The sequence below is a fragment of the Aegilops tauschii genome, chromosome 1, assembly GCF_002575655.3.
Source record: "Aegilops tauschii subsp. strangulata cultivar AL8/78 chromosome 1, Aet v6.0, whole genome shotgun sequence".
Classification (NCBI taxonomy): Eukaryota; Viridiplantae; Streptophyta; class Magnoliopsida; order Poales; family Poaceae; genus Aegilops; species Aegilops tauschii.
Window position 1 is genome coordinate 373,601,742 of NC_053035.3, and position 13,939 is coordinate 373,615,680.

Consider the following 13,939-nt stretch of genomic DNA (forward strand, 5'->3'; position numbering starts at 1 on the left):
TAAATGCGGAAGTGCAAGAGGAGTCCAAGTTTGGTAAAAGCTGTGTCAGAGAGATATTCTCGGTGGGAGCTGAGCGATCCTCGGAAGTTGCAACGTTACCGGGTTTTGGTTTCCAAACCAAACCCAAAATACTAGCAAACTTGTTACAATCCTTTTTACCATGCCCCACCCGCAGACAAGAGGTACAACGCAATTTAGATGTGCACGCCACAGCAAAATGACCCTTAGATAAGCAGATCTGACACGTTAAAATTTCATCTACCATGCCCGTAACCAAATTATCAAAATCTTCGTCTGCTTGCTGAGAAGACGGAATGGAAAGCCCAGAAGATAGCACCGGCTCCACCTGGACCGTGGACCGTGAAGGAGACGGCCCAACATGGGAAGGCACGTCCACATTCGGAGAGCCAAAATTTCCGCCCGAGATAGACGGCAACCCATTCGCAGCTGGTTGAAGATCCCCAACCGTTCCAAAGGAAATGGAGGGGGTAGTTGTCGTCCACTGGAGCTCAGCCGGCGGCGAAGGGTGGATAACCACCCATTCATGCGCAGGAAGCGTGTACCCCGCATCCTCAACAGTTTGAATGCAAGTCTGCGTGGCCGGATAACGATAACCACGACAAGCAGGATAATTCTGGAACTGTGAAAACGAGAGCTTCTTGGCAGGGGCATGCGATGATTTTATCGAAGATTTACGGGGCTTGGTGTGCATAGCCAACATGCCAAGGGTAGCTCGACGTTTGGAAGGGCTAACAATGATCCACTCGGCATCACATTCCAATTTCCAAAGCTTGAACTCACGGCCCCAATTTGGGCCACCATTACCCCAAAGATGAAAGAAACATTTAAAATGATCACAAGCGAAAGAACGGAGCCTGAGAATGATTAAAGCCACAGCCTTGCAAGAAACGTGAAAACCTAAAACCCTCTCCGTGATCATAAAAACCATGAACTCAATAGCAGAACCCCCGATGGCCGCCTCAAGCGCCGCTGCCACCGAATCTTCAGTCAAACGAAAATCATGCCGGCCAAAAGAAATTACCATGGTGAAGAAGCCCGTGTCATCCATGGGGTGCACCGGAAAACCCGTAGATTGAAAAACCTTCTCCGCAAAAACCAGACCCTTGGAGAAGTCCAAGCCAAGGGTGGAACCATCAGCAGAACCCATAGAGATGGGTATTAAAACGTAGATCTCCGTGCGCCAGAGAGATCTAGTGGAAAGGAGATGAAATTTGGTGGCTAGGGGAGGAGATCACCGGAGGTGGTGGCGATCGCCAGGGTGGGGGTGGGAGCGCCTATCATCGACCACTTCCTAAGATATACTCTGTTGATGATGTGGCAAGCAGTATCAATTGCCTCAATCCAGAAACGATGAGGCGTCTTGTACTCATCAAGCATAGTGCAAGCCATCTCAGCAAGAGTCCTGTTTTTGCGCTCCACGACGCCATTTTGCTGAGGAGTATAAGGAGCAGATAACTCATGAGTGATATCGAGTTCATCAAGAATTCTTGAACTCAGTTCCATTGTCACTTCTGATGTGCTTGATCTTCACACCAAAGTTGGTTGAAGCCCTCGAGGAAAATCGTTTGAAGACTTCCTGCACCTCATGTTTGTAAGTGACAATATGTACCCATGTGTAACGAGAGTAATCATCAACAATAACAAAGCCATATAGAGATGCATCATTTGAAACTATAGAATAATGATTAGGACCAAAGAGATCAATGTAAAGCAATTCAAATGGTTGAGTGGTAGTCATGATTGTCTTCGCTGGATGTTTGGCCTTGGTCATATTTCCAGCTTCACAGGCTCCGCATAAGTGATCCTTGAGGAATTTGACATTCTCAATGCCAATGACATGCTTCTTCTTCGCAAGTGTGTTCAGATTCCTCATGCCAGCATGACAAGGTCGTCGATGCCACAGCCATCCTTCAGAAGCTTTTGCAAGTAGGCATACAGCTGGTTGAGGTCCTGTAGAGAAATCAACAATATACAAGTCTCCTCTCCTAAAGCCTTCGAAGACTTTGGAATTGTCAGCTTCCATGATCACAACACAACGATACTTGCCAAAGACAACAACCATATCAAGATCACATAGCATTGAGACAGACATGAGGTTGTATCCTAAGGACTCGACAAGCATGACTTTGTCCATGTGTCGATCCTTTGAGATCACAACCTTACCTAGACCCAATACCTGACTTTTGCCTTTGTCAGCGAAGATGATATGCTTCAGATGCGATGGAGATAAGGGAGCATCCATCAATAGACTCTTGTCACCAGTCATGTGATTTGTACATCCACTATCGAGGACCCACTCATTGGCTTTGGGTTGATCATCCTTGGTACCCTTTGCCATGAAGCAATAGGTGGGAGCGTAGTCATCATTGCCTTCATCAGCCTTGTTGGTGAAGCCATTTTCTTCAGAGTTGAAGATAGACTTGCTGACGAATGCAGTAGCGAGAGCTAGACTCGCCACACCAGATTCAGACTCCTCAGATGCCTCCTCTTCCTCATTTTCTTCAGATTCAGCCTCAGAGTCCATTTCCTTGCCAATGAATGCCCGAGCCTTCTTGGAGCTGCTCTTCTTGTGAGATGAAGACTTTGAGGATTTTGATGATGAAGACTTTGATGATTTCTTCTTCTTCTTCACATCATCAGAACTGTAATCCCTGTATTTCTTCTTCTTTGATTCCTTTTCCCACTGAGGACAATCTTGAATGTAGTGACCAGGTTTCTTGCATTTGTCGCATAGCCTCTTCTAGTCACTGGATGAGGAATCATTGTTCCTTGAGGGTTTTCCAAAGCGACCACGTCTTGAGAACTTCTGGAATTTCTTCACGAGCAGTGCTAGTTCATGGCTCAGTTCTTCAGGATCACCAAGGCTGCTGCCAGAATCTTCATCTTCAGACTCAGAAACTGCCTTGGCCTTCAGGGCACGTGATCTGCCATAGCTCGAACCATAGAGATCTCTCTTCTCAGCAAGTTGGAACTCATGAGTGTTTAGCCTCTCGAGGATATCAGCGGGATCAAGTGACTTGTATTCTCCACGTTCTTGTATCATCAGTGCCAGAGTATCAAATGAGGAATCAAGCGATCTCAGCAATTTCTTCACCACCTCATGGTCGGTGATGTCAGTGGCACCAAGTGCTCGAAGCTCATTTGAGATGTCAGTGAGACGATCGAAGGTTTGTTGAACATTTTCATTGTCGAGTCTTTTGAAGCGGTTGAAGAGATTGCGAAGAACGTCAACTCGAGAGTCACGCTGTGTTGAGACTCCTTCATTGACTTTGGACAGCCTAGCCCAGATAAGCTTAGCAGTTTCCAAAGCACTCACTCTACCATACTGTCCTTTGCTCAGATGACCACATATGATATTCTTCGCTTGAGAATCGAGTTGCTTGAATCTCTTCACATCAGCGGCATTCAGAGAAGGTGTGACTGAGGGAACACCATTTTCCACAACATACCAGAGATCGTTATCAATTGCCTCAAGATGCATTCACATCTTATTCTTCCAGTAGGGATAGTCCGTCCCATCGAAGGTAGGACACCCAGCAGAGACCTTGATCATACCCGCGGTCGACATAACTAAAACTCCAGGCGGTTAAACGAAAATCACACAGAACAAGGGAGTACCTTGCTCTGATACCAATTGAAAGTGCGTTATATCGACTAGAAGGGGGTGAATAGGCGATTTTTATGAATTCGTCACTGAGGAATTTGCGGGTGAGGAAATTCCTTAGCGAAGAACTACTTGCAGCGGAATAAGTACTCAGAAGTAAACATAACAGAACACAAGCATGGTCATCATGATGAAATTGAAGACAAGCACAGAGTACAGAAAGCGTAAACACAGGATAACACAGGATGAAGACAAACAGACAGAAGAAATTGAACTGAGGAAATTGAGAAAGTCTTCAGTCAAAGTCTTCAAACACAGTATGAACAAGCGCACAACACAGTAATGAGGAAATGAAAGAGTTGAGGAAATAGAACCAGTAAGCTTGGTTAAGACAATGATTTGGTAGACCAGTTCCAACTGTTGTCTCAGTTGTACGTCTGGTTGGAGCGGCTAGGTATTTAAACCTGAGGACACACAGTCCTCAACGTATTCTCCTTGAGCTAAGGTCACACAGACCTCGCCCAATCACTCGTGGTAAGTCTTCAGATGACTTCCAAACCTTCACAAACTCGGTCACTCGGCGATCCACAATTCCTCTTGGATGCTCTAGACCATGACGCCTAACCGTCTGGAAGAAGCACAGTCTTCAAAGGTAACAAGCGTCGGATCCACGCAGGATCAATCTCTTCAGTGATGCTCAATCACTTTGGGTTTGTAGGTGTTTGGGTTTGGGTTTTTCTCACTTGATGATTTTCGCTCAAAGTCCTCGGAGGATGGGATGCTCTCAAATGACAAGTGTCAGTTTCTCTCGGAGCAGCCAACTAGCTAGTGGTTGTAGGGGGTGGCTATTTATAGCCTAGGAAGCAGCCCGACATGATAAGACATAAATGCCCTTCAATGATATGACCGTTAGGTGGCTAGATATTTTGGGACAGCTGGCGCGAGCACAGCAACGGTCAGAATTTTGAGTATCAAATACCTCAGGGCTATCATGTTCCTCACTGTGTAGGCAATCCGCACTGGCGAATTCCTAACTCCTCAGTCAGAACAAATTCCTCAAAGACCAGAAGAACTTCGTCTCTGTCACTGAAGAAATTGACTGAACTGTATGAGATTTCCAATGGCTTCACTCGAAGGGATTGGTAGGTGTAGGATTTTGAGTTGAGCATCACATGGAAATTTTTCCTTAGTATATCCTCGACCCCCTTTAACAGTACGGTGTTTCCTATGACTCAAGAAAGAGAAAATGAAACTACAAAAACAAAAGTCTTCACGCTTCATGTTCCTCGAATGAATACCAAGTCTTCAAGGTCACACCAATTTCTTCACTTTCAAAGTCTTCAGAAAGTCTTCAGAAAGCCAAAATCTTCAGTCGAAGATATTCATTTTTAGGGGTCGACTTTCTCTGTAAATATCAAACTCCTCCAGACTTATAGACCTATGTTCACTCAAAAACACATTAGCACCTTAACCTATAAGTCTTCAATACACCAACATCACTAAGGGGCACTAGATGCACTTACAATCCCCTCTTTCCTTGTCTCTCCTAAAGAAAATCTCGTTCCTTTTGCTTCCTCTTCCTCCACGCAACTCGTAGTTGATGCATGCTCATTGGAAACACTCTTATGTTCCATCGCTTCCACACCTAGACTTTTTGCAGTTCAGTGGCTACCTTGGGAGCAATGGGAGTTCACCACCGCCATGGCCGCTGCGGATGGCGGCAACACATGGGCATGACTCGAGCGGCTACGCAGGGGGCACGCAGCTACGCATACAAGGCTTGAAACTTGTGGTGTCAGTACCTCTGTGAGTTGCAACTCCTTGATGACAAGTGGCAGTGCAATGTGGAGGCGCTTGCCGAGGCCGCTGGCGTCGCCTACAAGGAGCACAGGACCGCAAGGCCGCCGTGTGCAGCCCAAGCTCACAAGCACCCAACCTTCATGCTCTATTTCCGTCAAGCCCTCATAATTAGTTCCCCCCCTCGTTAAAGTTGGATATGTTGATAATCTTTTATATGTACTTGTATGAGTGTCTGCTTATGCCACGTAAGTTCTTCTGTTGTTCATTAGTAGCCGTAGTGAGCTAGCTGAGTTATCCATTTCATAAACCTATGAAATGTATAGATTGTTAGCTCTTGCCCTCTACTTTTTCTGCTTTTAAGCTAACCAAATATTATTGTTTGAATTATACCAGTAAAACAACATTTAGTTTTCTGTTAAGACTTCAGAGGTTCTAAGAAAAGACTAATATCTGCAAAACTATTCTTTTGTTCAACTTATATTTTGGGGCATTATCTGAACAATCATTATTTTCCAGGTTGCTAAAGAGGCTTCTGACATGGTACTAGCTGATAAAAATTTCAGTACCATAGTTGCTGCAGTTGATGAAGGAAGATCTATTTAGAACAACATGAAAGCATTCATAAGGTTTGTGCACTCAGAGCATTTTACCCCTTCTCATTGGCAGTTTTTTGGTTGCTTGCATGTGTTGTGCTTGTGCTATATGACTTGCTAAAGCCGATGTTCCTGAATAGAGCATGATTGCATGATTGGGACTGCTCACATACTTCATCTAGATTTTACATTCAGTTGTTGGAAAACCTTTTGTTCCTTCAGTATTCTGAAGGTCTTTCCTTCACTCCTGCAGATACATGATTACCTTAAACATTGGTGAAGCTACCTTTTCCTTACCTCTGCCTTGGGTAATCCTGATGGGTTGATACCCGTTGAACTTCTATGGGTAAATCTCATCACCGATGGCCCCCCTACAATTGCTTTGGCTTTCAATCTGTCTGACAAGGACACGAGGAAGAAACCACTAAGGAGGAGTGATGACTCATTGATTACTCACTGGATTTTGTTCTGTTGCCTGGTAAATGATCACCACATATTTGTTTTATCTCTTTTTGGAACATCTGCCTTTGTTTCTTTTCGAGATTAATTTTTCTCACCGACCATACATAACTTGTAGGTCATTGACCTTTTCATGGGGGTTGCAACCATCGGTAACTATGTCATCTGGTACACCCACGGACCTTTCATGGGCATTGATCTCATTGGAGATGGCCACACACTTGTCAGTTACTCACAACTCTCTAACTAGGGCCAGTGCACTAGTTGGGATAACTTCAGAGTCGACCCTTCAGTGCTGGTGCTAGAACTTTCACCTTCAACGACAACCCCTGCGGCTACTTCCAGTCTGGCAAAGTGAAGGCGGTTACGCTCTCGCTCATGGCGATCAAGATGTTCAACTCGCTCAACACCCTCTCTCAGGACACAAGCATGATCATGATGCCTCCATGGGTCAATCTGTGGTTGCTCCTGGCCATGTCGACGTCGTTCGGCTTGCACTTTGTAATCCTCAACGTGCCATTACTCGGGTATATTCTCCAGTATGTTTATTTAGTGATGTTTCCAAGTGATGTAATTGGTAGCATTTCTCTTATTTCATTCACTGAACAAATCACTAGGTAGTTGCACTGCATCTTGGAGTACCCAAACAGAGCAGAGTAGAAAATACATAGTGATTTCTACTTCGTGCCTAGAGCTAATACGGGTGTGATATGATTCAGCCTTATCTTCTCTAATATTTCAACATCATGGTTTGGATAGCTAGTTCTCTGAATGGAAATAAAGATACACACATGTACTTTGAGAGTGAAGTCCCTCTATTACATATTATCATGTCAACATGAATTCTGATTTCTGCTTCAAAATCAACTGTTATGTCTGAAAAATATTTATGTATGATATATGAACAACGCAATTGGAAGGGATACAATGCTGGAATGGAGTCTCTTATACTTCAAAAAAAAATACAATGCTGGACTTGGAAAATAATGTCTTGAAGAAATGTTTGGAGAGTATAGTTGAGTAGAAAATTATTAAACATGGTAAGCAATGCCCTCTTGATTTTTTCTGGTTTGTTTTGGAATTCTATCCTCCATTAAAACTAGCCAAGAGGTATATCTTAGTACTATTTAGTTGCTAGCATGCAGTCTTTTCACAATAGCAGTGCCATGCGACCGTCCTTTTTCTTGATGGTACAACACAATGGCATGTTGACTCTGAAGCTCGACATTGAGATGCGACCATCTTCTGATCCACAAGTTGCTTGGCTTGCAAGTCATCTAGCAAAAGGTATATCGATTGCTACGTTGTTTGTGGCTGTTGTAACCAACTTGCATCACTCTAGCGCAGGACTAATTATATGTCTGCGTGGCAGCGAATATGATGGAAGCTACCACTCCAAGGCGGCAATGAAGTGGCGCAAAACTGAAGAACACGTCGCCTGCCTGGTGAAGCTTGAAGCTCCATGCATCAAATTGCCCGTGAGATGAAGTTCTTTCTTGGTTTATTCAGTTATGTTTCAATATGTGAACGACTATCCTTAATAAATCATGCTTTTAACATTTCATTTTTAAGTTCTCCCACATCTCAGTGTTGCCATGTTAGGGGCTATAAATGGTATCAATGCCACACCTTGGTCTAATTTTTAGGAGGAACTAGGTTGCATCATTTTTCTCTAGAAAGAAGCGGGTGAGAGTAAATACTTGTCACTCTATGATTGAAAACCATATTATATCAAGTTCAATACACATTTCTAACTAGTACAATTGACAACGTATAAGTTTGTTTGTCCCGTGGCAATGTTGGTTGTATCCATGAAACATTAATCAAATATTTATATTTCAACTAGATATTTGTTTTTTCGGTTCTAGATGGTTTTCCAAGTACCTCGGAACATTTTCAATGTTATCTCTTTAGGTTGTCGTATTTAGCTCATGGATCCAACTTTTGTTGAAGGGGTTCCAACTTGATATGCTCTCTCTTTCATTTGGTTTATTGGAGCATATAATTGGTAATTTGATGACCTAGAAGCACTTTTAGGTATAGGAGATAGAAACTGAGGAGAATCTTTTTTTGCTATTCTATGACAGATACATAAATTTATACCACGCATCAGGCATGTGTGGGCGAGGGAGGGAAGAGGAGAGAAACATTCACATTTTTCATGCTTTGGACGAGCATTTCTATTGATAGGTTTCTTTTTCCATGGCAATGCATGAGCGTGTAGACATAATGGTAGAGCCCGGGATGAAGGGTAGGTCCAGTATAGAACCATGAGGTACTAGCACTAAGATAGGAAGACGGTTGCTGCCCTTGTCCCTTGTTGTTGGCCTACCACGACGACATCAATCACTAGCTCACTTAGAACACGAGTTAATGGATTTTGTGATAAGAGTGAGCGAGATGGATGTTGGGGTTGGTCTATTCATTTACGGCTGTCTGAGCAGAATAAATTTCCTAATTTAGAAAATAAGGCAAATTGCATTTTATTATAGATTGCTTTACAACAAATTGCATTTTATTATAGATGGCTTTACAACAAATTGCATGAGCTAGCGGTTCATATATTTTTTCATCAAGTCGTACAAATTTTTGGTCAGGATAGAAGGATAAATGCATTGGTTGCTACCGGAGTTAATAAGGGGCACGGTGGCGCATCAGATACATGCCCAACAACGAACATCATATTTTTGTCTATGGTGATGCACGACATTCAACTGTGTCTTAAAACGTGGAAATGGCTCAGGAGACATCAGACCTGCCTTCTTGGTCGGGGAGGCATCACGAGATGGTGCACGCCTCGTCTCCTTTGACGACAATGGCGGGTCGACACAAACACGGTGTAGGGGATCAGGTCGAAGAGCGGGGCGGTTGGCGGGGCCTCCTCCTTGGTGGTCCATGGAAAAGTACGGTGTGAAGAAGAGAGAGCGCCATGAAGAATGTGAGGTGGGCGTCATCCGGTTTTAAAGGACAGGGCTCCACGACGCGAAACCGAGCGGGAATGGGAGGGTCCGACGGGAAAAAAGAAGGGTGCATCGTGGGGTTGTTTGTTGTTGGATAACTTGGCGGATAGTCCGGACAACCACATTTCTTCCCACACATGACCTAGATTTGAGGAAGTCGGGAGTGTCCAGATGGTTGAATTTTGGGGAGCCTGCTAGGCCCTAGTTCAATATCGGAACACACCCGACGGTATGAGAGACAAATGAGCTTAGACATTGGAGACGATCTTAATTATTTTTTTGATTCATTTATATGCATTCTGACTCGTAGCAAGGGACGAGCGTTCTACTAGTATTTAGAAAATAGAGGATTGGTAGCGATGTGCTCTTGCAGCAACAGAGTGGACCAGCCCATTTCGTAGGTTTTGCCTTGTTTTTAAAAATAAGAGTGTGAGGTTTTAACACTTTTCTGTTTTCCCTGCGCGGACATTTTTCTGTAATGTTTGTTTTTCACTTTGTTTCATTGTCTGTTTCTTTTATTTTCTCTGTTTAATTATCTTTTAGCAATATATATAAATATTTTTGACAAATACACGGGCATTAATGTGTGAAAACTTTTAAACCTAACTGAACTTTCTTTAAGGATATGAATATTTTAAAAAAATTATGCGGACATTTATTTCATGCTAGAACCAAACATATTGGAATAGATTTTCACTTTGTGAGAAGAGGGGTAGTTAACAAACAAGTGGACATTCGATTTCATCCATTGATAAGATCAGATTGTACATGGATTTACCCAGGCATTAGCCACGAAGAACTTAGAAGAGAAGTCTAATCTCAATTGTTCTAAAACTGTGATAGGGGCAGGGGTTTGAAGATATTATCCAGAAGATTCCACATGCTTCCAGAACACGGCCAAGGCTTAGTTAGTAAGGATGTTAGCATTAGGTTGTTGGCATATGGTACTGATTCAATCTATTTTTATTTTGTCAATAATGTGCTAATCATGCTTATACCCAAATCATGTGTGTAGCCTACAGGATAAGCCCCGTCCTATGAATAAATTCCACGCAGCCCTCTCACAGAGAGGGTAGAATGCTTCAGCCTCATGGCTCAAGGGTAAACCCAAATTTATGGGTTAGACTTTGGTGAGACCTCAAGCGCTAATGTATAGAGAAAACCTTGGCAGACATTGAAGCTATATGTATTTTTCTTGCTCATACTAGTAACCATGATAAAACTCTTCATCAAATAGATGTTTAAATTGTTTCCTTAAATGGTAAAAGTCAAAATGTTGGTCTGTGTTAAACAACCTTGCAATTTTAAAAACTTCAAATTGCCTCACCATGCCTATAAACTCCATAAGGCTCTAGTCATACAAAAATCCACAAGGCAAGACTAAAGCAAGCCCCCTTGGCATGAGATGAATGTGTAAGGAGATCCCTTGTTAAAAGATTTTTCAAATTGGGAGAATTGACTCAACAATCTTCACTAAGAAAGTTAAAATTGTAATCTTGGTGTGCCAAATATGTGTGGATGATATTACCTTTAGATCAACTAACCCCACTTTTAGGTAAACTTATATAAAGCAAGTTTGAGATGTCCATGATGGCCAAGTCGAAGTAATTCCTCAAACTTCAAATAAAGATAACAAAGGAAGGTACCTTCATATTTGAAACCAAATACACATATGTCATGAAGAACACTAAAGGATTTGTCGATGGGAAGTGTTTCACCATATTGATGTGTCACACATACTATATTTTGTATTACCGTCCTTGTGTTTGCATAATAGTGTAAATATGCTAGGAACATTAACAAACCATAGCTTTTATTTAAGAACCTTCGCAAGGACTAAGACGCCATGAACCGAGTAAGCCACCATGAATCACATCAAGGGATAATGCACCCTCCATGGCCGATGGGAGTAACTCAGATGTGCTTGAAGTCTTGGAGTGTCCATCGTCCATCCTTCCCCTTGACCATGAACTTGTGTTTAGGGACCCACCACTCTGCCGGCACTGGGTGCTCGTTCGTGAGCGCATCGACACCCTTGTTCACCAACGCCACATCACGTTCCACCTCTAGCTTGAACCCTCCAGCGCTGCCTTGTTCCCCAGCTACTCCATGTAGGTAGCACTCGAGATTGTGGAGCGTCAACACCGTGGCCGGCATACGCATATACGGAGAGCGGATTGTTCTTATGGTCAGCTCCACGGCCACATCCACATATCCCAAAGGTGGGTACATGGGCACAATGTCGCCAGCATTCTGCACATGAAGTGCCTTCAGGTCTGGGAATGAGTTGAACGCTGACCTAAAGAAGCGGTCCCCGACATGGGGGCTTGCGAACACAATAGCAGTCACAGGGAACGATTTAGTGGAGCTCTCGGGTTTGTTGGCGCCACTAGACACCAGGTCAACGGCGTTGAGGGTGGCGAGCGATGCACCGAGGCTATGACCGCAAACGGTGATGCTGACCTCCTCGTCCTTGTACAACTCCACAAGCCTCCTGACCTCCTTGAGAACCTGCAGGCATGTGTGTATGTGCGTCAATGGAGGAAACCGGGAGAAAACCATTCCTGAAAATAGTCATGTGTGATATTCTCTAGGTCGCCCAAAAATTAGTTATTTCTGAATTAACAAAGCTGCACGGTAAATACACACAGCCAGCAGGGCATCGCTTTCGCTGAGGCATAAAATTTAACATTTGGATAACGCGCTGCCCGAGTTTTTTAACGCTTTGGCTGGCTCGCGTCACAACTCACAACATCCACTCCTTACTTAAATCAGTGCAGACCATTTTACACTTGTTATCCTTCCAAGCTGACGCGTTCAATCATCGTGGGTGAACGATGGTTTAGCCTCTAAATAATTCATTATTTTGTTCTTTTTTGCGGGTCAATAAGTCATTCTTTACCAAGTGGTCAGCTTGGTTAACTATCAACAAAAAATTGCAAACAATAAGTTCATTCTTTTATGTCCTCAAGATTTAACTTCATATATCTTTCACTCGTGGAACCAAGTTTTTGGGCTCTCTCAGAGAATCTTTCGTGTGATGATTGCCCATCATGTCTTATTTTTCTGGCACATTTTGACATTTTTCCTGTCTGTGTTTTGAACCTTGATAAAAATCTCGAGGAGTTTCTTTTTTCGAATGAAAATCTCTAGCATTTTTTAGTGACATAATAGTTAAACTGACTTGCTGTGTCTAGCTAGATCGTCGCCTTGCCTAGTCAATCGCTTTGCTTCAGTATAGTCAATGACTGTGTTGTCTTTTTATATGATAGAACTGGAGTTATTATAATGGTCGGTTAGATCGATTGGACGTACCAAACGCTCATTTATGAAAACTGCATCACTGTGGCGCGCTACTTACCTGTTCTTTGGCGCTGGTTTTGGTGAACTCGGAGCTCTTGTTGCTTGAAGTGTACACGGACAGGAACCCTCGGTGCACGACGGCAAAGCGGTTCTGGCTCGCCGCGGAGCCCAGAACGGGCGCTGCGGGCACGGGCGTGAAGTCGAGGTCGTTGACCCACTCCAGGTTCTTGATGGTGCCGCGCCACGCCACGACGATGTCGCGCCTCCCGAGCGCGGCGGCGCCCTCGTCCGTGGCCACGGCCACGTACCCCATCCAGTTGGATTCTCGGCTCCAGACGTCCGGCAGCGACGGGAGCGGCAGCAGGAGGAAGGACTCGGGGAGTGGCAGCGACGAGGTGGCGTAGACGAACTTGGTGACCTGGTAGTTGTTGGCGTGGTGGGGCACCCCCACGCCGGCCAGTAGGTCGTCGTGGCCGTAGAAGCACGCGCCGCAGTGCGGGGAGCGCCTCTCCGTGTTGAACCCGTCGTAGGTGGCCTGCACCATCTCGCCGTAGGAGATGATGGTGGCGCGGAGGTGCAGGTCCAGAGGGTCCAGGAGGCCCTTCCACGAGTTCTCACCGTGGAGCTCGCGCCACCTGCTGGCCACGGTGCCGACGATAGGCGCCGCCGCCGACGTCGTGCCGTTGCCGCGCGGTTTCTCTTGGTCGTGCAGCTTGCTGGCTATGTCTCCAACGACTGGCAGTGGGATCGGGAGGAACGACATGGCGCGCGGGCTGGTGGGTGTTAATCCGATGGATCTTCTCGACCGATCGGCTTCGTGGTACTAGTAAGTATGGCTGCTAGCTAGTGTTGTGGCCTCTTTGCTTCAGCTTGGGCGTGTACTTATAGGGAGTTCCCGTGTGAACCATGTGACTTGCTCCAATATTATTTATTTCTTCCCAGTCTTACTGTCAATCATTGTACTACATCCTAAGTTAAGTGGCCATTCCCAGTTTTGCATGATGCTGGAATCACCGGGCTCAAATCAGTTAGTAAGAGCATCTACAGCGGACTACCCATAACCTTCCCAAACGCACGGGCGGGCTGCCCGGTCACTGTGCGGACCAGTTTTGACCACCCAACCAGGCTCTTCATATCTGGGCCAAACGCCTGGACTGACCGGCACTCACCATATCCGGCCCATGAGTCAGTGATATGAC

The 13,939-nt window shown here is 44.6% G+C and overlaps 1 protein-coding gene and 1 pseudogene across 1 annotated transcript; one reads left to right on the forward strand and one right to left on the reverse strand.

Moving 5' to 3' along the window:
- Positions 1–5,947: 5,947 nt before the first annotated feature.
- On the forward strand, positions 5,948–7,098 carry LOC109755139 (calcium-transporting ATPase 1, endoplasmic reticulum-type-like; annotated as a pseudogene).
- Positions 7,099–11,061: 3,963 nt separating this feature from the next.
- On the reverse strand, positions 11,062–13,603 carry LOC109755133 (phospholipase A1-II 7). The gene is made up of 2 exons (XM_020314018.4): positions 12,799–13,603; positions 11,062–11,948 (listed from the first exon to the last, which is right to left on the reverse strand). The coding sequence occupies exons 1-2, from the start codon at positions 13,501–13,503 to the stop codon at positions 11,352–11,354; spliced, it is 1,302 nt and encodes a 433-aa protein (XP_020169607.1). The 5' UTR covers positions 13,504–13,603; the 3' UTR covers positions 11,062–11,351.
- Positions 13,604–13,939: the final 336 nt, after the last annotated feature.

Bases quoted from the DNA above. Each gene is read 5' to 3' on its own strand.
- LOC109755133 (XM_020314018.4), bottom strand. From the start codon at position 13,503: ATGTCGTTCCTCCCGATCCCACTGCCAGTCGTTGGAGACATAGCCAGC. The intron at 11,949-12,798 runs GTAAGTAGCGCG...ACATGCCTGCAG, and splicing joins AAACCAGCGCCAAAGAACAG to GTTCTCAAGGAGGTCAGGAG.